Below are 27,823 nucleotides of genomic sequence, written 5' to 3'. Positions count from 1 at the left end.
GGCCATTGGACGGTCGAAATCTTCCTTGCAGAATTATCCTATGATCGATCACTGCTACGACGTTGTGATCATCGGCGCTGGGGGCGCGGGATTAAGGGCTGCGTTCGGTTTAGGTGAGATTCAAATCCGTGCTGTTCGCCGAATTCTCTCTAATTGACGCTTAGCTTGGAAACGAAAATGAACAATTTGAGAAGAGGACTCCCAAATTATTTTTATAATTGTTAATAATCGGTAACTATATACAAAGAACGAGTCGCGAGTAATCGTGTCTTCTCTTCTCCAAATTGTCCAATCTCTGTGCACAATCCGAGTGTCGATTAGGGAGAATTCGCTGTATATTTCCGAGGCAATTCGTTCGCACGTTCCACCTTTCGTCGTTCAGGAAGCAAGGGTTACCGTGTGGCGGTGGTGACGAAATTATTCCCGACGAGATCGCACACGGTGGCCGCGCAAGGTGGAATCAACGCGGCGATCAACGCGGAGGCCGACGACAACTGGCTGTACCATATGTACGACACCGTCAAAGGATCCGACTGGCTCGGGGACCAAGATGCGATACACTTTTTAACCAGGGAGGCGCCGCGCGCCGTATACGAACTCGAGAATTATGGTAATATCTGCGCTGACTTCGATCGAGGGCTTCAAAACAGTTCATTACGCGATTTAATTCGTAGCAAACGAATTAAACGTGTATGCAGCCTCTGCAGCTTCTAATTGACGCAGACGATGTTCATTTTGCATAAAAATCCGCTGTCTGAGTTCGGAATGTTTCCAATAACTGGGCTATATCGAACGGAAGCTTGAACGTCTGCTTTTAATACTTGGACGGGCGACTGGGTCCACTGGGACCCGGACTGTAAATCTGAGCTGATATTTGCGGGATTATCTGAATAGTTAAGATACTGTATATTTAAATACTATATATATTATATTAAAATATAAATAGTATATTATATTATTACCGTACTTATATAGTATTTAAATATAATATTATAATAATAATAATAATATAATATATATATAAAAATACTATTTACTACATAAATAATATATTATATATTTTATATTATTATAGTATTTACATAGTATTTAAATATATAATAATAATAATAATAATATAATATATATATATATATATATATATATATATAAATACTATATAAATAATATATTATATATTATATTATTATAGTATTTTTAAATATAGTATATATATATATATATATATATATATATATATATAAATACAATATACGTATATACTATATTTAAAAATACTATAGTTTTTTTCCATCATTTTAACGTTCCGCATGTCTAGGCTGTCCGTTCAGTCGCAAGGAGGACGGAACGATCTATCAGCGAGCATTCGGCGGCCAGTCGTTGAAGTTCGGAAAAGGCGGCATAGCACAAAGAACATGCGCCGTCGCCGATAGAACCGGTCACGCGATATTGCACACATTATACGGGCAGTCCCTCCGCTACGAGGTGCATTATTTCGTCGAGTACTTCGCCCTTGATCTCCTCATGCTCGGCCGTTGCTGCAAGGGCGTCTTGGCGTGGGAACTGGAAACCGGCCTCTTGCATCGTTTCAGGGCTCATCACACGGTAAACCATTCTATCTACGTCGACGCATCTTGCAATACCATCGACGCTACTGCAATTGCAATTTAACGTTGAACCTGCCAGCTTATTTATTCATATATATTTATTATAATTATATATTTATATTTATATATTTATTTATATTACATTATTATTATATTATTATTATTATATTATTATATTATATTATATTATATATATTATTATTTATATTATTTATATTTATTTATTTGTATTATATATTTATATATATATACGGATAAATTCCCACTTTTATAACAACAAGAAGAAAGCACAAGTTATGACGAATGACGGAGAATCGAAAAATCAGTAAACAGATTATAAAGTCTTAAAATCGTGATAAATGTATGCATCTATGAAAAAAAAGAAAACGAGCAGATGAACTACAAAACGGTGATGCTATATATTAAAACAATTTCACAATTCGATTATGTTACTTGCATCTAATTAAAAAACGAACTTAAAGGAACTTAACTTCGATAAGATTGACACAATTGCATCCAGTGTTGACAGATTTAAAACAACGAATCATAAAGTCTTGTGTTAAATCTGCTAAAGCTGCATGCAAATATGTCAATCTTATCGAAGTTAAGTTCCTTTAAGTTCCTTTTCTCTTATCGAATCAATTTAGAGAGTTGCAAGTGGCATAATCGAGTTGTGAAATTGTTTTGATAATATGTGTACAAGCTGAGCGTTAATTAGGGAGAATTTGCTGTAACAGCAAAATTAGAAAAAGGCATTGTAGCCAACCCAACCTTTAACACTTTTAAACAAAAATTCGAGTCGCTTAGTCCAGTTTGAAAAAAGAATGTATTGCTTTTCGAAAGGTGCTCGAAAATACTTTTCGCCAATGTTTGTACAAAGTGTTCATCGACGAACATCGTCTACGAAACCAGATCTCTTCGTCTCCGCTTTATTTCATAGCCGAAGCTTCGGCGACTCATATTCGCTGAATTAAGAGTCAATTGGAAAGAACTCACTGATATCAATTGCGCGCGTCGCGCTTCCACGACGAAAAGCAAATCGCGTCCGGCGATCTTTCGTTAAACTGAAATTCCGCTCGCAAACGGTTTCACCGTTCGAGAATTCGATCGGCGTCGGAAACGAAACGCGCGGCCGTTCGAGGCTCACAATAATCGACCGGAATCGGACACTCTGTTTGCGTGTGTGTGATGATACGCGATGCCCGCGCGTTGCGCGCGTGCTTCCGTCGACATCTGTGACACGAGTTTATCAATTTCGCCGCAGATGTTAGCAACGGGAGGAGCAGGAAGATGTTATTTATCGTGCACCGCGGCGCACACCTGCACCGGCGACGGAATGGCGATGGCCTCGAGAGCAGGATTGCCTCTTCAGGACATGGAATTCGTCCAATTCCATCCGACCGGTATAACCTATCCCAACTCAGGGGGGGGGGGGGGGGAAACAATATTTCTCGTGGGAAATTCTTTTCGCGCGACGTCGGTAATATCTTCCGTTAGGCATATACGGGACCGGAATTCTGATAACGGAGGGCAGCAGGGGAGAAGGCGGGAAGCTGCTGAACTCCAACGGAGAATTCTTCATGGAACGGTACGCCCCGAACGCGAAGGATCTGGCCTCGCGCGACGTCGTCTCGCGGGCAATTACCGTGGAGATATTCGAGGGCAGGTGACCAACGAATTGAATCAAAATATTAGCGATAACGATTTAGCGAAGCCAGTGCGATCTGTATGCGAGTTGGATTTAGAAGACTCCTCGATAATTTTCTTTTTGAAATAACAGAAGAAATTTTTACGCGAACAATTTGTTAATTACGGGTGGAATTGCGATTGCTTCTGTTTGTAAAAGTTTTTAAAACATTGTAAATAACATCGACCGTGAAAGCACTATGTTGACGCACGAACTGCGGATCTTCTTGAGAAAAGATCTTCTCGACTATGTACATAAATCTAGAATCAATTATATTGTTTATCTTGTTTTTCAATATATTTTTCCTAGGTAGATTTTTATGGAGATTTACAGTCTAGTCGTGGAGACGATACTAACAGCTGTATGTTTTTATAAACACTAGAAATTCTTGCCTTTATCCGAATGGAAACTATGTAGGTCGTAGCTAATTATCTTCTCTTAATGAAAATCTTGCTTTGCGGCTGCTAACGTTGATTGCATCGAGTAATCATTCGAAGAAATTCTTCGAATAAAATTATATTCGACCAACGTATCGAATATATCCATCGAATAGTTTTGTCGAACGAAATTTTATTCAAAATTATTCGAAGCATACAGGGTGATTGATGACAGATTTAATTCGAAGTATACACGGTGTCCCATAATTATCTTAACACTCGGAAAGGATTCCCGAGGTAATTTGAAGCAACTTTTTCCTTAGCGAAAATGCGATCCGCAGCTTCGTTTACGAGTTATCAACGAAAAACCGTGACCAATCGGCAAGCGAGCGCGGTGAGCGCTCCGCCCTTCCGGCCAATGCCGCGTCGCGCCGGCCATCTGACGCGGCGGCAGTGGTCACGAGGGCGGAGCGTCAGCGAACTCCCTGTGTTTTTCGTTAATAACTCGTAAACGAAGTCGCGGATCGCATTTTCGCAAAGGAAAAAGTTACTCGAAATCACCTCGGGAATCTTTTCCGACTATTAACATAATTACGGGACGCTTCGAATCAACTTTGATTCGAATAACATTTCAAATAAATTCTACGAATAAAATTCGACCCGTTATTTATTATTCGAATAAAATACGTCCAACGAAAAACGCTCGGTTCCTTCAAGCACATCCTATAATCCTAATACCGAATACCTAATCTTGATGACCGAACTGATACAATTTAGAGGCGTCGGCCCGAAGAAGGACCACATGTTCCTGCAACTGCATCACCTGCCGGCAGAGACGTTGCGCACGAAGCTGCCCGGTATTAAGCACTTGTCCTGGGTGTTCGCCGGCGTGAACATCGAGAAATCACCGATCCCGGTGATACCGACGAGCCACTACAACATGGGCGGCGTGCCGACCAATTGGAAAGCACAGGTGACGTATAGGGAAAAGCGATCCGGCTAACTGAATCCGCGAGCCGTGCACAATAGTAAACCGTGTGTGCGCGCGCGCCGTGAATCACCGACTGGCAATTTTCCACGGCATTTTCCAAGGTTCTGACGCGGGAGGACGAGGAAGACAAGGTGATCGAAGGACTGTGGGCCGCCGGTGAAACCGCATGCGCCTCGGTCCACGGAGCCAATCGGCTGGGCGCGAACAGCCTTCTAGAGCTGGTCGTCTTCGGCAAGGCGATCGCCGACCAGATCGACTGCATGACGAGACCCGGCGAACGTCACGAGGACTTGTCAGCCGTAAGGATGATTATGCTCTTTCTCGAGTGCGATCGACCCTGAAGAGGATCCTCGAAAGTCGATTCTTGTGACTTGATCAGCGCTTCGCGATTGCAGTAATGTCTCCCTAATCGACGCTCAGATTGTGCAGAAAAATGGACAGTTTGGGAAGAGGAGATACGATTATTCGAGCCTTGCAGCTCGCTTTTTTTATAATTGTTAACAATTGGTAACCATAAAAACGAGTTGCAAGGCTCGAATAATCGTGTCTTCTCTTCCAAAATCGTCTATTTTTGTGTCAATTAGAGAGATATTACTGTAATTCTTTTGCAGCTCGTGAGAAGATTCGCGAGAAATCAGGGTGTTCGACCCTGAAGAGGATCGTCAAAACCCAATTCTTGCGACTCGATCAGCGCTTCGCGATTGCAGTAAATTCTTCCTAATCGACGCTCAGATTGTACGCGAAAATGGACGATTTTCCCTCCGAAATTTGCCTTCTCCCAAATAGTCCATTTGTCGTACACAAGCTGAGGGACAATTGGAGAGAATTTATTGTATCCGTTAGGGAACGCACGGGTTTCTGACGAACGATATTTTGCGAACAGGCTGTCAGCGAGCAGTCGGTCTGCCGTTTCGATGCGACACGTTTCGCGAAAGGCTGCATACCGGTCGCCGAGCTGCGCGAGGAGATGCAACAGACTATGCAAAGATACTGCTCGGTGTTCCGCACCTGCGACGTGCTGCAACGGGGATGCCGCGAGCTGACGCGTCTTTACACCTGCGACCTGCCGGACATATGTGTAGGTGAATCAAACGATATATTTTTTTCTGCCGTTTACGTAAGAACGTATTACCGATCATAGCGGCTCCTGGAGCGATTGTTACGTAAGTGCGCTAAGTCGGTGCAATTCTGTCGTCGATGTAATCGGAACATGCATAACGCGCGCCGTCGCGCCGATGTGATCGAATATTAACCGTTGTCGGAACTCTGATCTAATCGTTGTAATCATTAACAATTCTGATTACCGTTTCGAACGACTATTATCACTTTAATCGCTCAATAGCGATTAGCAAACCGCGGATTTTATGCATTTATGGCAAAGACGAGTTAGCGTGCTTCGAAGCAGCACGCGGATTAGGAGAATTCGAGGGTAGCATAATTTCAGGCTATGAAAAATAAGAAGTATGAGCTTGCTACAGTAAATTCTCTGCAATTGTTGTTCGATATATAAACAGAAATGGACAATTTGGGAAGAGGAAACACGATTATTCGAGTCTCGTAGCTCGCTTTTTTTTTCATCTAGCATTGTTAGACGATTGTCTGTTCCGATCTAAGACGCTTGCGAAACGCTTCAGGTCCAGGACCAATCGTTGATTTGGAACACAGAGCTCGTCGAGGCTCTGGAATTGCAAAACTTGATGCTGGTCTGCTTGCACATTATGTTCGGCGCGGAGAACAGAAAAGAATCGAGGGGATCGCATGCCCGGGATGATTTCAAGGTACGTAGTTATTTACGTAATAGAAGAGAGACTGACGGCCCGTATTCCCTCTAAATTGAAAGGAATCGAAGCACGAGAGATTCAACGAGATGAATTATTCGATCCTATTCGTCGAACTGTCCCTGAAGTTATTGCATAATGTTAGAGAACTGGGGTAAGTGTGGGTATTACCGCGGGCGCCCCGAATACTGCGGTATTTTATATAGAAGTAATAAAACCTAAAACTTTATAGCGTGGAATTTTCTAAAAATGAATCTCATAATTTTTTATGTTATTAAAATATAATCGATATAATTGATAATTATTGAATGATTATTAAATTGATTATTATTAAAATATAATCGATGTAATTGATCGTTATTAAAGGGTTATTTAATTGATTATTATTAAAATATAATCTACAAAATAACTATAATCATAAAATAAATATAAATTAACTATAATCTATAAAATAAAATATGAAAAGATGTAATTGATAGTTATTAAATGATTATTAAATTGATTATTATTAAAATATAATCGATATAATTGATAATTATTAAATGATTATTAAATTGATCATTATTAAAATATAATCGATATAATTGATAATTATTAGTAGAGTACGATCACAATGATCGTAGAGTATCTATACCTAATTTGTGAAGTGCTACAGTGAGAATATCTCGATCTTAGGAATCGTAGCTGTACATTTAAAAGAAAATTGATCATGTCAACCTTGACACGCGGTAATCGGAACGTCCGCAGTATTTGGCTCGCAATAATAGATACATAACCGCGGTAATACATGCACGCGTATGGTTTCTTTACATTACGCTTTCAAATGAAGTTTATGCTTTCAGAGATCCAATATTTTCAGAGAAGTAAATGCTCAAGTTAAAGAACGATAGCTCGAGTTGTCAATTTATTACCGTAAAAGGTCTTATTTTCTCCGTCAAAGTTCGCCTTCATTAAGAAACCGCAGTAATACCAACACTTACTCTATAAGCCTGAAAGAAAATCATTCAATATTGACAATACCAAAGGAAATAAAATGTAACAAATTATGAAACGATCGTAAAGAGGTCTCGACGAGAAGCAAAGCCTGTTTCGTTGCATCGGAACGAAGCTGGAGCCTAGATTACATTCGATATACGACCGACATAAATTATCAAGGCGTTTATTTACCGCGATATTTTACGATTTCGTAATTAACGAATTGTTCGATCGTTTTTAGCAAAGGATAGACGAATACGACTACGCGAAACCGCTCGACGGCCAGAAGAAACGACCGTATTCCGAACATTGGCGAAAGCACACGCTCGCGTGGGCTCGATCGGATGGAGCCGTGAGTTATCAGTTCCTTTATCGCTGATTCAATAATTACTTGCATACCCGTAAAATATTCCAACGGTGATCTTGTTTCTCCCGAGTGGAATTATACGATATGCGATATTCTCAAGTAGTCGTTTTCGAAAGTTCCAACAAGTTTTACTTTCGTAGCAGAATTACTGTCATTCGGTTCTTCCTTTTTTCTTTTTTTGAAATGACACGATTATACTTTTTTAAATAATGTTACATTTAAAAATATCGTACGGTTTCGTTTTACAAATACAAGGTTGCTTCGCGATGTTGCTGCCGGTAAATAGTACTTCGAAATTCTTTGTTATTGCTTTTTATATCGTCCATTTTATAGGAACAAATTTTTGTCACCATTGCTCGTACGTTTCACCTTTACAAAATTGCATATCGTATTTCCTTCTCCAGACATGCAATGTGTCATCTAATTGCCGTTGATCTGAACCGTTGATAGAGTTGTACACGCGATCACTTATGTCAATTGCATTTTTCTTTCTTTCGAGCCAATAGCTTCGACGAGTTGGGAAACGATTATTCGTCGTTCTCGAACGAGAGTGACTGATTTCTTAAATATATTTTTATCCACAATTTCTACCATAATTCAAATACCTGTTAACAAAACAGGTGTGAGAAGAGTTAACTGCCGCGAAATTATTTCGATTTATTAGATCTTCGTTGTTAAATTACGTTACGACCCCTTTACAATGACCGAGAAGAATCCCGCGGAGATAATTTGTAAACTCGTCGAACGTACAGTCGACGCGAAAAATATTTTGGCGCCGCCTCGAATGGAGCAACCATTTCAAAATTCATTCGAATTACTCGAATTTGAAAAAAAGTAGAAGAATTTGAAAAATTGCAATTAATTGAAACGATAAGGTAAAAGATATTTGTCAATTATTTTATTTTATCCGAGCCCATTGTTCACTGCTTTTATCCGAAGGACCAAATTGTTCGTAGCTCGTGACAACGTAGAGCGATTTTAAATAATTACGCGCGCGAAGTTAAGGCGACTATCTTTCAAATGTGTGTCAAGGTGGCAGCGAACGTGTTAGCGCGTTCATCTTGCAAGCGTAGAAAATTTCTGACTTTTAGCCTGTGCAGCGTGAACAAAAAAATACGAATAATAATAATAATGACCAGAGAACTGATCCTGATCGACAAAACTGTCCACGACGCATGAACGCGGTTTAATTCTCTCTATCAATCGCTGTGGCGTTATCGCGACGGACTGAAAAATCGTGCACAACGTTGTGCCCGCACGTTGCGACTTCCACACTTGTGCGAATCACAGTCGGCGTACCGGCGATGCCGTAACGACATCTCAATAGGCATCAGTTGTACGTGATTTTCCAGATCAGCATTTCTTATCGACCTGTTATCGACTCGACGTTAGACGAAGACGAGGCGCAGCACGTCCCACCAACGATCCGAGCGTACTGACGCGAATGCCTCGAGCACGAAGCACGTGCCGGTCCTTATCAATCGAAAAATCGTCGACGCGAACCCGTGGATGACCGTTGTAACGCGTCGCAGAGACCGGCAGTGACCCAGCACGCCGAACTTTCCATAAACAATGAATGCCGACCGGAGACGCGGACCCCTGTGCCCGCACCATTTCCATATCACAGCCATGAAATACCGTATTTAGCACGTGCGGAGTTTTTTTATACTCGTCGCGTCTGGTTACCGTTTCCTTGATTTCGTTTTCCGCCGATTAGTCACCGTCGGCGCCGGTCGATTGAACAAATTTCTGCACGTTCCGTTCGCCGTCCCTATTTGTGTAACGAAAGGTTCTACCGAAAGGTAGACGTTCTAAATAATAAAAATAAAAGAATACAAATTCTAAACTCTCGTTTAGATCGTTGAAATTGTTTAGAAAATAGCTGCTCGCGCGAAACGGTTTGTAAACAATTTATATGTAGCGGACGCAAATAAAAGTGAAATGGTTCTGCTTTATTTTCTCGTTCATGTGGTTGTAATGTTCGAATTTTAGTCTAAATGTTGGTTAATAACGCTGTTGTTTGTAGAAATTTAACGCTTTATCTACCGGCAGTTTTTTTCTATTTTTTAAACAGTCATCTGTAATCCATCGAATTGTTTGGATTAATGTTAATTAATTATAATTGTTTGGATTGGATTTTAATAGGCTTCCGGAAAATAAAGTGTTAAGATTTATTATGTAATTTTAATAAATAAATATAGTAAATAAGTTATATACACGTTTGAATATTTCTTTTTATATTGTACCTTAAAAGAGAGGAAATATTTTGCGACATACTGTTCAGATGTATTTTGTAGTGTTCAGGAGAGCCGGACGTTTTTCAAAGGTACGAATAATTATAGTTGTTTGTGCTTAGATAAACGTAAAAATAAGCGACACCGATAAGAAGAAATTTCGCTATAGCATGGCCTCGACGGAAACTGTGTCTCCAAGTCGGTTCTTATCACAGCAAAATGTTGTAGATGCTGATGCTATGTTATCAAATGTTAAAAAGTCGCTGTATCCCTTCACTTTCCTGCTACAGCTCGGTCCGCGAGCGAAACATGCTGTACATTTTCTCTCCATGACTGCTTCCAGTAAGAATCGAGCCGTTTATTTTGAAAGTGGCATAAGTCACTTTACCGTAATGAAAAGCGGTGATTTTTTAATGTTTATACGAAATTATTTATACTGAGAAAAATTAATTTATTCTGATGTATCCTGAGATAACAAATACAAGTAAATCTTCTCGAAAATTAGCATCCATATTTTTAAATTATTTATACTGATGTATCCTGAGATAACAAATACAAGTAAATCTTCTCGAAAGTTAGCATCCATATTTTTAAATTATTTATACTGATGTATCCTGAGATAACAAATACAAGTAAATCTTCTCGAAAGTTAGCATCCATATTTTTAAACGTGTTCAAACGCAAACCCTTAAATATATCGACTTAAAAACAAAGTGACTTATGCCACTTTCACAAATAAACGGCTCAATTACCGACGAAAATATCGAAATTTAAATAAGACATCACTCATTAGTGCCCCGTGCTAACTTTCATTTTCATCTACTTCGCCCAATAATAATACTTTCGCTTTCCAAATTTTAATTAAATTTCAATTATAAGCTCACATTCGTAACTTTTACAATTCTCATTAAGCAAGAACAAATATCGTCAATACATTTTGGCTTGTCAATTTTAAGATTAATTGCAACTGTTACGATACGCATTGAACGTAAACCTGTTTCACGTTGAAATAAAATGGTCACCGTTCGCAGCGTAAGACAGCATAAGCTAACTAAAAAAATGCGAGCCGTTAGAAAGAATATTTTCGTCGCGTCGTCGAGACATTTTTTTTCTGCAAATCTAAGCAGTATTATTTATATTTACGAGTCACCCTGTAGACTCGAGTAAACCTGTTTCACAGAATACTCCTACGCCTACCAATACCCGCATTAGCATCGTATAAGTAGCATCTGGTCGAGCAGCGTGCTAGTGGTTTCCCCACCATATGGCCGTAATGAGGTTTTCCTCGTACGAAAGGAGACGAGCCTACAGAGAATCGACCAATAGGTAAACGCGACACGCGTCGTGCCGTCAACCCCGCAAATACGCGTTACGAATCTGCTTCCATTTCTCTTTCTCCCGCTTCCCGTGTCCGCGGGTTTAACAAAGCTCGGTTAAAGCGCGATCACCGTTACGAGCTGCGTGCTAACAGCCTCGTAAAACACGGTTTTTTTTCTCTGTTACGTCCGCGTAAGGTTGCACGATTTAAAGCGTAAACAGGCAATTGTACGGCTCGCCCGAGATTCGTGGTGCCGCGGCGATGTAATTGTATACGGGCGGAGAACCGACTCGAGCGGAACCGATACTCTATCGAATGACCAACGATCGAATTTGAACTCGAAAGGGAGAACAGTTTCGGCGCAATGACATTTCAATTTCAGAATCGAAACCGCGTTAACCTTACCGCCGAGCGGACAAATCGGAGCACATTAAAATCGTCGTACGTGAAAACACTCTTACCTTGCGCTCGCTTTCGTCGACCGTTGCGTACCGGTACGCGAAACGATCCGTGGACGATATCTTTCCTCCTCGAACTGGCAAAATAGAACCACCACGAGATTCGCGATACCGTTAGCACCCCATCGGCGAGTAAAGAGAAATGAGAACCCCTTGAAGATTTATTTTCTTCGCGGTACCGTTCAATTTTCCCGCCCGCGAACGATCCGCCGTGCGACGACGTGAACGTCGACATTTCGAAAGTAAAAGGGGCTGCGTTTCGCTCTAGAACACCGTCGCGATCGCACGTTCGTACGCGTGCGGGACGAAACAAGCGCGAACAATTACGGGTCCAAATGAAACCGAAAATGAACGGTGCACCGCCTAGGTGAGGTTATCTAGCGTCGTCGCGATTGGCAGCACTGCTATTCGTCGGAGAGCTTCCGCCAGTAGTCGGTACTCAACCGACTCGAACGCTTCACGTCGCCGTGCGAGAAGTGCGCGAGTGAAGTTGCGAAAAAATTGGGGTTAGTCGCACGGTACGGTAGAAACGCGGGTTCGGCCGAGTGGTGCGCGGAACCGTTGTAAAATTAAAAAAAAAGAAAAACAGAAAAACGACGAGATAGCCGTGTCGGTTACGTGACGCTGCGTCGAGATGAGCGGGTTACTGAAGCTGTCGCCTTTGCTCGCGAGAAATACTCGCGCGACATCGTTGGTAAGATGTTTTTCACTTCAAGTTATATAATTTTTATCCTGGCAACGGTGCACCTTCCCTGTGCAACATTCGGCGTCGAACAATTACGTAAGTTTCGCCGAACACACGCACCGAAGAGGAACCCCGGTCCGCGCATCGATTTCGCCGGAACATTTTACCTCGTGACCGAGCATTCCACGGAATTTCTCATTTCACGAGAATAGAGTGAAATGAAGAATCGAACGGGAAGCCGGCGATCGTCTGGCTTTGCTCGAGGGAGACTACACGGGATCGTTTAGCAGACGATTCTGACGTCAAGTCTTTTTAAGCAATTTTTTTTTCCTGCACTTCCCTTCGTTTCGTACGCGCTACCCCGCATGGCAGCCGGCTTTGCACACAGTCGAAAACTTTTTCTATCCGCGAACGCAATGATACACCGATTTATAATATCCGCTCTGTTCGGCTTGCTTAACAATCGTTTGTTTTAACCAGTGACTTAATATCACGCCTAAGTGTGTGCCGTATATGTATGTATATCGAAACCACACTCGACGCATTACGCTTCAGATTAATTATAATTGCGGATGAGCCCACACCGGCACGGGAAGCAGTCGTTAGCGGGAAATTGCAATCTTTAAATTGTGTGATTTAGTTTAGCAGTTCCGTTTCCGTTTGTTTTGTTAACGATACTTTCGACCGGCCTCGCGTTTGTTTCGTCTACGAAAATAGAAAGCGTATTTTGAATAATCAGTTAACCGCGATACCGTTAATTTATTCGATATATTTTATGCAGCCTTGCGAAACACGTTTATGTATAGAATGTATACGATGTTATATGTATATATATATATATATATATATTTAATTTTGTCCGACGATAAATTGTATGGAAAAATGAATGATTAAAGATGAAATATATATTTTCATGTAACAGCGTTTCGTCGACCTTAGTATCATTTCCTCTTATCTCCATATGGCGAACAGTGTACATATGTTAAGTGATATTCCTGTTACAAAAACTTATATCAATTCTGATTTTTGATGTAAATACTTTTCTGCTTGTTATCAATTTTCAGACGAGATCCAATAAGACGTTCGTTTTTAAGGCTAACGTTTTTTTTTCACGTTCGTTCGTTCGATTTATGATAAAATCGTACGAATCACAATTATTAACCTTTCTTTTGACGATTGTTTCTCGAGTTGGCATTCATCGTTGACGGACATATATTCGTTGTTAATAACAACCCCGTATGTTGTAAATGTTATTAATACACTCGAGTCGTGATTATATAAATTGTAATTACATTGAGAACGTTATTATGATTTTGATATTTTTATATCGTGCTATTGTTACATATTGAATTAAAATTAACGTGCATCGATTTAGTACGACAAAATCGAAGCTTTATGAAACGTTGAAACATATAATTTCTTTTACTTATGAATTATTTGTTACTACAGTTTGTATCAGCAAATTGTACAGTGTACGTGTGCGTGCGTGTGTGTTTGTGTGTGTGTTACTTTTTTCAACTTGGTCTCTAAACCTGCTTCATGTTTTATAAATAGATGAATAATGCAATGAAGCAGCTATACACGTTATTTATGTGCATCAATTGATATAGATGTCTATGAAAATGAATCTCATTATATTTTAGCTATTGATGTACAATTGTTTACAGTATTATTAAAATAAATATTAACAAAAATAAGAAATTGTTCTTGTCTGATTATTATTTGTACACAGACAATGTAAGTGAAATTAAGTACAGGGTGGGAAGTATTAAAAATATTATGTATTTTATTTAATGTCTGGGTTTAGACTAGTTTCTATGGAATATAATGATTTAACAAGAAGTAAATGATATGAAAACCAATGACTATTAAATTGTTGTGTTTTATAAATCTAGAATAATAAGGTCTTCGTCTGATTTTATAAATACCATTTCAGAATAACTTGGGCCTACCAGTTCTTACAAACCGTAAATTCCATTATACACCAGATGGTAAAGCAGCAAAAACATCAGACGCTATTTCCAAACAATATCCCTTGGTGGACCATACGTATGATGCTGTTGTCGTGGGTGCTGGTGGAGCAGGATTGCGTGCTGCCTATGGTTTGGTTGCAGAAGGCTTCAAAACAGCTGTTGTTACCAAATTATTTCCAACAAGATCGCACACGGTTGCTGCTCAAGGTGGTATCAATGCAGCTTTGGGTAATATGGAAGATGATAACTGGCAATGGCACATGTATGATACCGTCAAGGGATCTGACTGGCTTGGTGACCAGGATGCTATTCATTACATGACTCGTGAGGCCCCAAAGGCAGTCATTGAACTGGAAAACTGTGGCATGCCTTTCAGTCGAACCACCGATGGTAATATTATGAAATGGTTATTACTATAATGTGTTATGTATATATAAAAGATGAATTGTATTTGTCTTTATTAACTTTCTAAAATGCATTAATGTATATCACATTTTACCATCAATATTCTGAGAGCGCACAATTTTGATAACATGCAATGAAACATAACTGCTAACTGAAGGACAAATAAGTATAGGAATTACCAAAGAATAAAGTAATCACAAATATAAATATGTGAATATAAGCAACTGATATCTAGTTATGAACTCATATCTGACAGATCATCACTTGTTATTGTTGTAGCTGATGTAGCTGAAACAGCAGAGTCAGTGTCTGACTCTGTATTATATTTTTTTCTCTTCTTTTGCTTTTTCTCCTAAAATTTAGATATACTACTGTATAGTTTATCAATAATTATATCTATTCAGTATGAAGGAAACTTAGATGTAGACACAAACCTTGTTATCTTTTTTTGACTTCTTTGTATTCTTTGTCTGCCTACTTTTCTCATCTTTTTTGGAATCAACATTAGCCGGATTAGGAGCATTTATATTGTCTTTCTTTTGTTGATCTTGTTTTTGATTTTTGATACTTTTCGCTGCATCTACATATGGTTGCTTCTCTTTAGGCAACATTTGTTTCCATTTTTCACCAGCTAGTTTATATATTTTTGAACCTTTTACACCGGCATGTTTCTAGATCAAATTTCTTCAGTAATCATCAAAACAAAAAATTTGTAATTTGTATACTCACCTCTCTGAAATCTTGTATAAAATTTACAAAAGCATTCGAGCTGACCCATCTCTTTAAACATTTAGTATTTATAGGTGATCGAGAACGGGAATGGGAACGTCTCTTCAAATTTTGCTGCGATGTCGGGTGTGACTTTATACTTACTCTGAAAACGTGCAAACAGCAGTATCAATAGTTATATCGAAAAATGCTTTTCATAATATCGTATTCCGTACCGATCATTTTCGTTGTCTCCCTGATTTTCTGTATTCCCGAATTCTTCATAATTTTGTTTCGCTCCGATATTTTTATCCATAATCAACAGATACGTAATTTCTGAATTCTTAACGTTTAAACTAATATTCCAGCATTTTATTTATTCTTCTACAAAAATTTATCAAAGTATCAGGAGGGAGTGTTACAAATTTTTGAGTGACATTTAAAAATAACAAGTCATTTCTGGTTGCTAGGCGTCTGAACATTGGTGTACATCCACTAATGTGTATTCCTAAATCTTAGAACAATTGTAGATTTGCATTTGTAGTACTTGTATTAAAGTATGCGATCACTTTCGTTTCAGGTAAGATTTACCAACGTGCTTTTGGCGGGCAGTCCCTAAAGTTTGGGAAAGGTGGTCAAGCTCACAGGTGTTGCTGTGTAGCTGATAGAACGGGTCATTCTTTGCTTCACACTTTGTACGGTCAGTCATTAAGCTACGACTGCAATTACTTCGTTGAATATTTCGCTCTGGACTTGCTTATGGAGGGTGGAGAATGTAGAGGCATAATCGCTCTGAACTTGGAAGATGGTACTCTCCATCGTTTTCACGCTAAGAACACAGTATTAGCCACAGGAGGCTATGGACGCGCGTACTTCTCCTGTACATCCGCCCACACGTGCACCGGAGATGGTACTGCGATGGTATCTAGAGCGAATTTGCCAAATCAGGATTTGGAATTCGTACAGTTTCATCCAACCGGTACGAGAAGAATATGAGAAAAGGATTGGTTCTTTTAGGAGGACTGCAGATTTATTTAAAAGAATGTTCATTTTAGGAATCTACGGCGCTGGTTGTCTCATCACAGAAGGTAGCCGCGGCGAGGGAGGCTACCTCGTAAATAGTGCAGGTGAAAGGTTTATGGAACGTTATGCGCCAGTCGCGAAAGATCTCGCCTCTAGGGATGTAGTATCTAGGTCTATGACTATTGAAATCCGGGAAGGCAGGTGAGTCATATAGATGGCACATATAAGGTGTCCCAAAAATATTAAAGAAATTATATTATTAATCTCGTAAATATAATAATTCAGAGGGGTCGGTCCTGAGAAAGATCACATCTTCTTGCAACTTCATCACTTGCCACCTGAACAGCTGGCAGCCAGATTACCCGGTATCTCGGAAACGGCAATGATATTTGCAGGAGTCGATGTAACGAGAGAACCTATCCCTGTCATTCCAACGGTACATTATAACATGGGTGAGTTATTCGTCTTGACATCGCTATAAAAGAGTCAACAGTCGACTGATAAAATAATTTTCATTTACTTAAATATAAAGGAGGAGTACCAACGAACTATAAAGGGCAGGTTTTAATAAGAACGAATAACGAGGACACAGTTGTACGTGGACTTTATGCTTGCGGAGAGTCCGCTTGCGCATCCGTTCATGGTGCTAATCGTCTCGGTGCTAATTCACTGCTGGATTTAGTCGTCTTTGGACGTGCTTGTGCTAAGACAATTGCAGCAGAAAACACACCCGGACAAGCTATTGGACCACTTAAACCTGTTAGTACTATTATACCGTATTATACTATAATATAACACTGGAACGTATAGACTAATATAAACTGTATTTAGAATGCCGGCGAAGAGACTGTGGCTAATTTAGATGCGATCAGAAATGCAAATGGTAGCATTGCTACCGCAGACTTGAGACTAAGTATGCAAAAGACTATGCAGACCCACGCGGCTGTATTTAGAACGTCTGAAACGTTGCAAGAAGGTATGCATTTAATTGATAGTTTGTACAGCGTTTTAAATTTTCTATACTTTGTTGTATCAAAAGAATGCTACCAAATTGTTTGAATGTATTTTTTAAACGTTACCAGGATGCCAGAAGATGTCTGTTCTTTACAAGAAATTGAATGATCTTAAAGTGTCCGACAAATCAATGATATGGAATTCCGACCTCGTGGAAACCCTCGAATTGCAAAACTTAATGATAAATGCAATGCAAACGATAGTAGGCGCCGAGAATAGAAAAGAAAGCCGTGGCGCGCATGCGCGTGAAGATTTCAAAGATAGAATCGACGAATACGATTATAGCAAGCCGACAGAAAACCAACAACCAAAACCGCTAGAACAACATTGGCGGAAGCACACACTTACGAAGATTGATCTGAGAACAGGAAATGTATGTAGCAATATATAGCTTACAGTATCAGTTAGATAATATCGACACGATGACGTTAATTAAAATTCTTTTCAGGTGTCGATTGATTACAGGCCAGTAATAGATAACACTCTAGACAAAAATGAATGTACGACGGTCCCACCCGCGATTCGTTCCTACTAGATTCATTTTCAAAGTAAATATGTACAATTTTTAGCTATCCCTTAACCCTTCCATTATTAAATTTCTTTTCGGTCATACCACGTTTTACTAAATTCGTTGTTGGTACGACATTTTCATTTCTACAGAGGAAGGACGACGAGGCAAAGTTACCGATATTCTATCATTATGATGCAGCAGCTTATTTATTATGCACGTGAATCACGTCGTGCACCAAAGTTTAATTCTTGTCAAATACTTGCACGCGTTGCGAGCGAGATTAGTTGTCCTTGTAGGATGAATGGTGCTGAGATTGTCTATTATCTCAAAGAAGAGTTTGATCGATCTCTTAGTGAAATCAGTGCTACCTTTATTATGTAACTAATAGTAAAATATTAGCGTGATTCAGGCAGCAAATTCACGCACAGATCTTTTAAGGAGGAACGTTCTCTCCCCCAGACCTGTATACAAAGTATTCAACACTGTTGTTTATAAATCTCTGCGGAGCTATCTGTCGTTTGTTGGCTTTATAAACTTAATAATACGTATACTCAGTAATACGGTATACTCAATAAAAAAAAAAAAAAAATAAGAATTCTTTCAACGAAAGATTTTGTACTGTGAATTATGAGCTAGTACTCCCTAAAAGGTTGTGTAAAAGCAGTTCGCTACTTTTATTGCGGCTGAATACTTAACATGTTAATGGGTCAATATCGAAACAGGTTCAACGAACAGCAATAAGTAGATTTAATAATTTATACTACAACCAGTTCAGTATTTTATGTCAATAAATTTCATTTTTCTCCCCGATATTATTACGGAACGACAGTTGTTTATACTAGTTCAAGAACTCATATTATTTATTTTCACCGTTCCGCAGTACCAATGTTTCTCGTACTTTCGTCGGTAAAAAGATCTGTTTCTATGTTGCCTGTTGAACTTATGTATTGATGATGTACCATGTCGTGTATTTTCCAAATACGCGCAAGTGAATAATCTCAAATTGAAAGTACAGTAGAACTCCATTTATATGAACCTGTCGGCAGACATGTTGGTTCACATAATCAGATGGTTCATATCATCATTACTATACATATAATACACTAATAGAAATTTGTGTTCATATAAGAGGATCCCGTTCATGATAAAATTCAGTTAAACAAATATACATCACATAAATACACATTACTCTACTAAAATTTAGTTCATATAAACAGAATTCCACTGTACATCCATGAGATGTCGTGTACTTAAATTCAATCTTTGCGGACACGCTCCATACCATGATAAGAAGTGTACATAATATTGTCAATAAAAGAACGAGCATTCGTATAGCCTTTTATTCGTGAGAAATTATTTGGTTAGAAAATGTATTCTGGCCAAAGAACGTCACTATCGTATCCCTCATATTCTTGTTTGTTACAGTGAACATTGAAGCTTCATATTTGAACAGTAAAGAATAAATTTTTATTGTTATCTAGCACAGTTCATGGAAAAGAGAATTTTAATTTAATCGTTTACGGAATTAGAGTACTATGTAGGCGAGTTTGTAATTTTTCTTCGCTGTATTTTCGATTCCAATAAGAAAAAAAGAATTTTCATTTTAACTCCATTGAAATTAGTGCAGACAAGGTTTATCATAGGCTTTTCTCTGTGACATTTAAATTGTATTCACTAGAAATTTAATTGATCTATAATGAAGATAGGTAAATTCATAGAGTGTACAGGTATTGGTGAGAAGTTTATTTTTTACGAAAAGTAACAACTTAAATAACTACGTAAAGAATTATTCGAAATTTGAAACAGTCAATAGTGAATAGTATATTATTGTTCACATATTGCATATTTAAGTCAATAAATTGTAATTATTAGAAATAAATATAATAATCTTATTAATAATACACCAAATTCCTTATAACTATTAATATCAGATATTTTGTCATAAATAAGTAAAGATAGTTGTGTTCTACAGAATTAGGCTCTCATTTGCGTAAATGTGTTTGTTCTTTATTCGAATGTGTATGACAGTTACTATAAAAGTTCCAGGAGAAGAGATTTGTAGCAAACGTACCGAAGAAACAATTATATATCGGCAATGAATAAAGTAAAGGAAAGGGGAAAAAGGTCTCCTTTTTTACTAGAATGCAAGAGCAGAATTTCTGGCGAATATCATTTATTAAACCCATAGTTTTAATGTTCTGGTCATAAATAAGAATTTCACGGATTAAATAAAAATCGCTACCAAAGGTATTTTCTAAAGCATTAAACTAAAGCTCGCTCGCTGAGCTAATACTTCAGAAAACGTTACGAGTTACAGTTTAATTTAAATGAGCATGAATTTGATGAACATGTTCTCACATACAAAACGTTACACCATCAAAGAATACAAATATGTTCGAAAAAATGAATATCGTGAACGAATGTACAATGGTTTACGAAAGTTCGTACAAACATCTGATAATTATTGTTAAAAAGAAATGAGCTATAGTACAAATTCGAAAAATCATTGGCACCAACATAAATGCTTCTTTTTGTTACAAAATCATGTCTCTTGTGTAAATTACGTACATATGCAGAATAAAACCGAGCTAGTGATAATTGTGTTTATTAAAACCGGCGTTAATACCGCGTTCTATTCTCTAACGATTCAATTTAAAATCGCATTTACATTTAGTAAAATTACTGCCGGCACACGATCATTAAAAATCGTTTCTTTTTTTTTCGTATCGCAGTCGCAATATATTTAACTCGTAAAAAGAAGATTATTACATTTACTAGCGTCTACATCAACTGATATTTCTTCCTTCAGTTCAGCTTCTTAGGCTAATTTCGTGTCTTCTTGGCACTTAGCACCAACTTTCCGAAATGCAATCGTAGACGAAGACGCATCGCTCGGTTTGACAGTTCCAATCGTACATATATCACGTGTTATCTTCTGATCGTACATCATTCAGAAAGCTCGTGATTAGTCTCTATTCAACTTAGCATAGACATTTCAAACGTACGAAATAGATCTTTCAGAGAGCTCGATACACGTCTTGGCTCGACTACGACATACATTTTGTTGCGAATTTTACCTAATTATCAGTCTAATACTCGAATGCAATGGATACTATTTCTTGAACGGTATAATTCCATCGGATTTCGGAGTACAAATTTAGTCCCCTAATTTTGATTCAGTACACGTTCTCAATGTAACAATGATAACATATGCTATTCTTTGAGATGCGTGTCGCTGTTCTGTTTTCGGCTATTACATATTTCCACTTGAATGTCAAACAAGTTCATACACAAGCGATATTATTATTATTACATCTCGATGCGAATCTTATCAAGTTTCAATGAATTCATGTGACAGAAAAGTTCGTGTATTCGCTGCAAAGGAAAAAAAAAGAATGTCTTGTCTCTTTCAGGATTCCGTGGAACAGTTACTTGAAACTTGAACAATCGATTATTGTGCATTTGTTCGAGACCAAAATTACATTGCTAACAATATTCTAAAAAGTATGACCTCTCGTTATAAGCTAAACACGAACGTGACCCCCCCTGCGAGCCTGTACAACGCGGTGACGTAGTAGTAGTAGTAGTAGTAGTAGTAGTATTATTTTTATTCTGAAGCTACTTTTCACACTCGACACAACAGACAAATCGTTTGCGCAAGTATTCGCTTATTACTTTTGTCAAAATATTGCAACGACTCGTGGCAACAAAAAAGCGTAGTAGTAATGTACGTATTATTCGATTGGCTCGAACGACAATCTGTAATCGTGTGACACACACACAATGCCTTGGCGCGTCAAACGGAACGTGTTTTTGTGTGCTACAAGTCGAATGTTTCCGAAGTGCGGCGTGCGAAGAAGAAGAAGAAGAAGAAGATGTACTCTGTTCTTCGGAACGCAAAACTCGTGGTTCGATGGAATTGCAACTAACGCTTACTGCGGAATCCGCTTGGGAAAAAAATAAAAGAAAACAAGAAGAAGAAGAAAAATCATCGATCGCGTGCGTGAGTGTGCTACAGAGATTTGTACAGAGTCCGAACGAGATTGTTATAGGTCGAGATTGAAAATACACAAGGACATCGAACGCATTTGCACCAACGTTCCTCGAATGTAATCTACCGAGTAGTTTATTGCCAGCAGCCATAAATCCGCGCAGTAGCTGTTCGTTCGATTCGAGGCGGCAGGCGGCAATGATGATGAAGAGGAACGGCCGAGTTTCGTTCCAGAGGCTCTTGAAGCAGAGAATCCGCCGATCGGCCGTTCTGTGTGGTTTAATGCATCCGTGACAGAGGAAGCAGCCGTAGGGAAGAAGAAAACGGCTGTTTCGCTGTTGGACTTATCCCGTCCGTTCTGGTCGTCCCCTCTTCAGGAACATAATGTATCATTTATGCAACCAGAGTCCACATTCACACGTTTCCGACTCGCACAATGGTGGTGGGTGACACTATATGGATGGTGATGATGGATTAAGTCTTGTGCAGGGTGACGGTACACGACGTCTCTCTATGCGTTCGTCGCCGAGCACCGTTCACGAAGTGGCTCGTAGTTTTTCCAACGCCGGAACCAACGACTCCTCGTGCGACGGGCCACAACTCAGTCCACATTCGCCAATCCATCTTGCTTTACCACTCGCGTGGGACTGTAACAAAGAGAAACAGACGTTTCAAGCTCGGCGTTCATCTCTCACGATTAATTTCAATAGGTGGCGTTGCTATAGATTCTCCGCGTTAGCGTATTAGCGTTTTGTTGAACCCTGCTTTGTTCTGGTTTCGTTGCACGTTGAATCTCGTCTCATTATTTTAAGCAACAATTGATCAGCTTAAAGGATATACAGGGTGTTTCGAAAATGTCTCACAATCCGGAAATGGGAGGTTCCTGAGGTCATTTGAAGAAACTTTTTCCTTTGCGAAAATTTTCTCCGAGGCTTCGTTTACGAGTTATTAACGAAAAACACTAACCAATGAGAGATCGCTGACGCCCCGCCCTCGGGACCGCCGCCGCTGCGCCAGACGGCCGGCGCGACGCGGCATTGACCGCAAGGACGGAGCGCCAGCCACCCTCGCCCTCCGATTGGTCAGTGGTTTTTGTTGATAACTCGTACACAAAGCCGCGGATTGCATTTTCGCTAAGGGAAAAGTTGCTTCAAATCGCCTCAGGAATCCCCTACTTTCGGATTGCGAGACATTTTTTGATGACACCCTGTATATGCGAAGGCAAAATGTTTTTCAAACTCTCAACTTTTCGTTCGCGATATCCGGCGGGTTCAAATGGCGATCATAAAACTCGATTATAAAAAGCCGACATTAAGCCTGCGTTTATCGACCATTTCGCACACGATCGACTTTATTATCCGACCTTATCGTGAACGGAGCAGTCGCTAAATCCGACCTTCGCAATAACACACCGGTGATACTTCTAAATGCCATTCGTGAAATCGATACGCCGCGAACTCAACTAACAAACTCAACGCTATATCGCTTTTATCGCATGCAAAAACATTTCCATTAATCGGAGCATTACGTGGGAACTTTTTTTTAAAAAAGTTCACCCCCCCCTCGATCGATTTCTCAACGACGTCGTACAATAACATATCGTTATCGCTTTTAGTTCGTAGAATTCTTTCGAAAAAAAAATTACCATGCGCGCACACAAATCACCGTCGACTATGAGAAATCCAATGTAAGATATACGACTTCTGCATAACCCAGACCTAACGTAACGTCTGACCCTGATCTAACTCAAACCTGGCTAATAATTATAACCGATTTCCAATGTAAATTACGCTTCGATGCGTGTGTCCGCTGAACATTATTTTTAATGTTTGTATCAGTAATGTTTCTATACCATGTACAGTCTCTATGTACAGGGCGTCCCAAAAATGTCTCGCAATCCGAAAGTGGCGGGTTCCTCGGGTCGTTTGAAGCAACTTTTTCCTTTACAAAAATTTTCTCCGAGGCACCGTTAACGAGTTATTAACGAAAAACAGTGACCAATGAGAGGCGAGCTCGGCTGGCGCGAGGCGACCGTGCCAATGAGCGGAACTGGGCTTCGTACGCTGGTTGGCTGGGCCGCCTCGCGTCAGCCGTACTCGATTCTTATTGGTCACTGTTTTTCGTTAATAACTCGTTAACGGTGCCTCGGAGAACATTTCTGTAAAGGAAGAAGTTGCTTCAAATGATCCGAGGAACCCGCCATTTCCGGATTGCGAGACATTTTCGGAACACCCCGTATATATAATATCTCAGACTCTAGAAAATATTTGTAGACTATGCAAAAGCCGTTGATGCTCGAAAAGTAAAGGCGACGGTGAATGCGGCGCTGCCTTGAAACATGAAACGGAAGCGTCCTCTTTTTAGCCTTTGGAATGGCGTCGCGATCGAAACGTTTGAAAGGGCTTGGAATTCAAGTTGAATGAAACTGGTTCCATCGGGACGGCTAATGCGTGTATTAAAGATCGATCACTCGACCGTTCTGCACCGTGGGCGTTGGATCGATCGGGGTGCCCTCTTTCTCTCTCTCTGCCCGATGTTTATGGGGAACACGGTGGTCAACGTAAAAAATAGATGTTTACCATGGTAAGGTCGCGTTTCCACACGGCATGGCAACGTCCGTCGCAAAGCGGGCACGGCCGTTGAAGGGAATAACCACCGCATTCGCTGCAGTCGAGGGATACGTGTTCTTCGCTCCACGATACTCCACATCTGCAAAGAAAATTAGTCCGCGGTCAGTATACCCGTCTAACGAAAACTGTTAGGTTATGTAACCTGACCATAACCTTAAATAGTAAACTATTACAGAAACTATTGACCCACGGAAAACGGAACCCACGGAAAGATTCTTTTTTCGTATATGATACTGGATATATTCTTGTACGCGTAAATAAATATATAATATATAATATTTTTAATTTATATTTTATATATAAATATATAATAATAAATATATATATATATAATATATAATATTTTTAATTTATATTATATATAAATATATAATAATAATAATAAAATAATACGTTAAAATAAATGGTAAAAGTCGGAGGCTGAGAAATAGATGATGAAACTAAATTAAATAAATGGGCTAAAATTCACCCCAAGCACCATTTTCCGTGGATTCGAAGAATTCTATGCGTCAAATTAATGAACATTTCACTTGGAGTAACCGAACGTTCGATTTCTATCGAATAAAATCCTTGTAAAAAGATTTCCTGTTTAAGCCCTTGGTTTTCAGATTGTAAAATATGTAATTTAATTTACTTCATACGATTTTCCAGCGACACTTTCTAACGTTTCCTGTAAATATTAACGGAAACATTGGGTCAACAAGCATCGTTCAATTTTTAAATCGGCAATATTATTTTGGCGCGTATTATTCACAGTCTAAATACTTTAATGTTTACAATACAATTTAATGTTACAACTATGTTTTAATCTACCGATTTATTTTCGCGCGAAAATCCATGGAATTCGCACGGCTCGATTTTCAACGTTATCGTTTTAATTTCGCTCGACGATTATCATTACGCGCGGTTTATAATTGTTATTAAGTGCGATTTAATCCTCTCGGACGTCGTTCGCGAGCAAACTTTAATCGTTATCTCGATACAGATCATCTGGACGATAAGATATACATAGCAAGCACTCGACGAGTACCTGCCATTGAGCATCCCGGTCCTATTATTATAAAACCAGCGTGTGGAAGTAATTAGAAATCCGATAGGTTACGGAAATGTCTTGAGTTCATCCGCAACGATGCTTCGACATAGCATTTAGAAGAAAAAAAAGAAGAAGAAAACTTTGTTCTTTTAACAAGCGCACGGAAACTATACCGTGTTGTGCTCCGGCGTTCGCGATACGCTATAATTTACAATAATCACCGTGACGGATCGTCTTCGTTACGAAAAAGAAAAAAACAAAACAACTCGAAGCTATCCGATGTTTGTTAGATTCTTTCATCTCTTTCGTGGTCTCTCTGTCTCTGTCTCTGTCTCTCTCTCTCTCTCTCTCTCTCTCTCTCTCTCTCTCTCTCTCTCTCTCTCTCTCTCTCTCTCTCTTTCGTAAACGCACGATATACGCGCATCGCGAACGAAGAAGAAGGAGAACGAAAGTGTTTTAAACTTCAACGACGTACATGGTTGTATAACGACGGACGTCAATTTAGATTCCATAGCCTAGGATCCTTCCTCGTATGTCGCAGAAGATCATCGTCGAGGAAGATCAATTATCGATCTTCCCCCACCGAACGCATCTGTTCCCTTTCAATTCGAATAAATCCGCCGCGTGAACAAAATTTGTCTTTCTAGATCTAGGGAGGATTCTATTTGAGCCGTTTATTTTGAAAGTGGCACAAGTCAGTTTTTCAAAAAAAATCGAGTTAATGGTAACACTAATTACAATTGAACGGTATCTTTTCATTTAAAAAAAAAAAATGTGACTTATGCCACTTTCAAAATAAACGGCTCATTTGTTATCGAACCGCGGATCTTCGCGCAACAGAAAAATTCTTTCGATCTTTACCGTTCTATATTTCGACTGCGCATTTTTGCCGCGGAAGCGTTCGTTCGCGTGTTTCCGTCTCCAAAAATAAATGTTGTATTTAATTACATAAAAATAGGGGATTCTCGTACGAGCGACGTTTCGATTTTTAAATGGAAGCAACATTTTCGTATCATCCTGCAATCTATATGAAAGTGCTGATAGACGAAATTATCGATTTGCAATCCAGTTTAACGCGGAGCCCGTCAAAATGACGGATCATTAATTTTTTAATCCACGATTATTCATACCGTAAAAATGCATTTACGAGTTATTTATTCAACTTATATGTCACTTACGGCAAATGTTACAATAATGTTAAAAATCGGGAATTAAAGTCTTATTGTTACTTTTATAGATTGATATAAAACAGCTGTTTTTTGTGCTCCGTCAAACTCTAATGTCAAAGACGACGAGACAAGACGAGCTCGAACGATGCAATTGCGCAAAACTCGACGAACTGAAAAAAAACGCGAACAGCTCGAGAAAAGAAGCGAGCCGATGGAACGTTTCAACTTCAAAGCCGATCCCCGATTGCATTAGAACGCGCGAAGTTTTCTCAACAATTTCTATTCGGTCGCGCGGATGATGACGCCGGACCGCAGATATTCCATTGAAACAATGAACTCTGGGAATAATGGAGTTCGAACCGGATCTCTCCGCTTAATATATATCAACCGACGTCTAGAACGAATTTAATCGTCGCGGTGGTGGGTTCTGGATCGCATCGGATTCTATTATTGCCGGGTTGAGTTCAAGTCTGCGCAATAAGCGAGAGCCGCGCGCCGCGTTCCCAGGATCTGCGGCGCGGCGCGCAGTGGATGCGAGCAATGGTTAAAAAGAAAATTAAAAAATCAGTAGTTTTTTTTTATATGTGTAACATAATCGCGATCTAGAGACTTTATTCGTACGCGAACAATTAAAATAGAAAATCGAAGAAGTAATTCTCGACATTCGGGAAATAAGTTAGCATGGACAACGATTTACAGTAAATTGCTTCTAATTGTTAACAACAATTATAAAAATTGATTTTTATTTCTCTAATTTCTCTATTTTTTAGCCACGATTCGAAGGCAATTTAGAGGCCACGTGACACTATTCGGAGCAATTCGGAGGCCACGTGACGCGATTAGAATGCAATTCGGAGGCCACGTGACACGATTCGAAGGTAATTTGAAG

The 27,823-nt window shown here is 39.3% G+C and overlaps 4 protein-coding genes and 1 long non-coding RNA gene across 7 annotated transcripts in view; 2 read left to right on the top strand and 3 right to left on the bottom strand.

The window, feature by feature from the left end:
- Positions 1–12,292, bottom strand: part of LOC117218032 (uncharacterized) — a 40,151-nt gene extending 27,859 nt beyond the window's left edge. For both annotated transcript variants that reach the window (XR_004489698.2, XR_013034689.1), the window contains exon 1: positions 11,796–12,292. This is a non-coding gene — a long non-coding RNA (uncharacterized LOC117218032). The remainder of the gene's footprint in view (positions 1–11,795) is intronic.
- On the top strand, positions 32–9,996 carry LOC117218030 (succinate dehydrogenase [ubiquinone] flavoprotein subunit, mitochondrial). Its single transcript, XM_033466035.2, has 11 exons — positions 32–113; positions 383–610; positions 1,319–1,605; positions 2,872–3,010; positions 3,105–3,273; positions 4,449–4,644; positions 4,764–4,961; positions 5,546–5,740; positions 6,297–6,440; positions 7,657–7,767; positions 9,135–9,996. Exons 1-11 carry the CDS (start codon positions 41–43, stop codon positions 9,219–9,221), a joined length of 1,827 nt encoding a protein of 608 aa, XP_033321926.1. The 5' UTR covers positions 32–40; the 3' UTR covers positions 9,222–9,996.
- Positions 12,293–12,343: 51 nt separating the features above from the next.
- SdhA (succinate dehydrogenase, subunit A (flavoprotein)) lies at positions 12,344–19,453 on the top strand. Its single transcript, XM_033466029.2, has 9 exons — positions 12,344–12,486; positions 14,414–14,840; positions 16,144–16,542; positions 16,619–16,787; positions 16,872–17,038; positions 17,119–17,345; positions 17,418–17,562; positions 17,669–17,973; positions 18,049–19,453. The coding sequence occupies exons 1-9, from the start codon at positions 12,427–12,429 to the stop codon at positions 18,133–18,135; spliced, it is 1,986 nt and encodes a 661-aa protein (XP_033321920.1). The 5' UTR covers positions 12,344–12,426; the 3' UTR covers positions 18,136–19,453.
- LOC117218029 (uncharacterized) lies at positions 14,892–16,027 on the bottom strand. The gene is made up of 4 exons (XM_033466034.2): positions 15,800–16,027; positions 15,585–15,729; positions 15,290–15,526; positions 14,892–15,207 (listed from the first exon to the last, which is right to left on the bottom strand). The coding sequence occupies exons 1-4, from the start codon at positions 15,877–15,879 to the stop codon at positions 15,091–15,093; spliced, it is 579 nt and encodes a 192-aa protein (XP_033321925.2). The 5' UTR covers positions 15,880–16,027; the 3' UTR covers positions 14,892–15,090.
- Positions 19,454–20,267: 814 nt separating the features above from the next.
- Positions 20,268–27,823, bottom strand: part of Pino (protein pinocchio) — a 138,522-nt gene continuing 130,966 nt past the window's right edge. For both annotated transcript variants that reach the window (XM_033466031.2, XM_076525924.1), the window contains exons 5-6: positions 24,682–24,811; positions 20,268–22,749 (exon numbers count right to left, since the gene is read on the bottom strand). In XM_033466031.2, coding sequence (XP_033321922.1) covers positions 22,639–22,749; positions 24,682–24,811 — 241 coding nt within the window. In that variant the 3' untranslated portion in view covers positions 20,268–22,638. The remainder of the gene's footprint in view (positions 22,750–24,681; positions 24,812–27,823) is intronic.

The sequence above is a fragment of the Megalopta genalis genome, chromosome 1, assembly GCF_051020955.1.
Source record: "Megalopta genalis isolate 19385.01 chromosome 1, iyMegGena1_principal, whole genome shotgun sequence".
In the NCBI taxonomy this organism is placed as follows: domain Eukaryota; kingdom Metazoa; phylum Arthropoda; class Insecta; order Hymenoptera; family Halictidae; genus Megalopta; species Megalopta genalis.
Note: the sequence above shows the minus strand (reverse complement) of the source record. Positions and strands in the feature narration are given on the sequence as shown.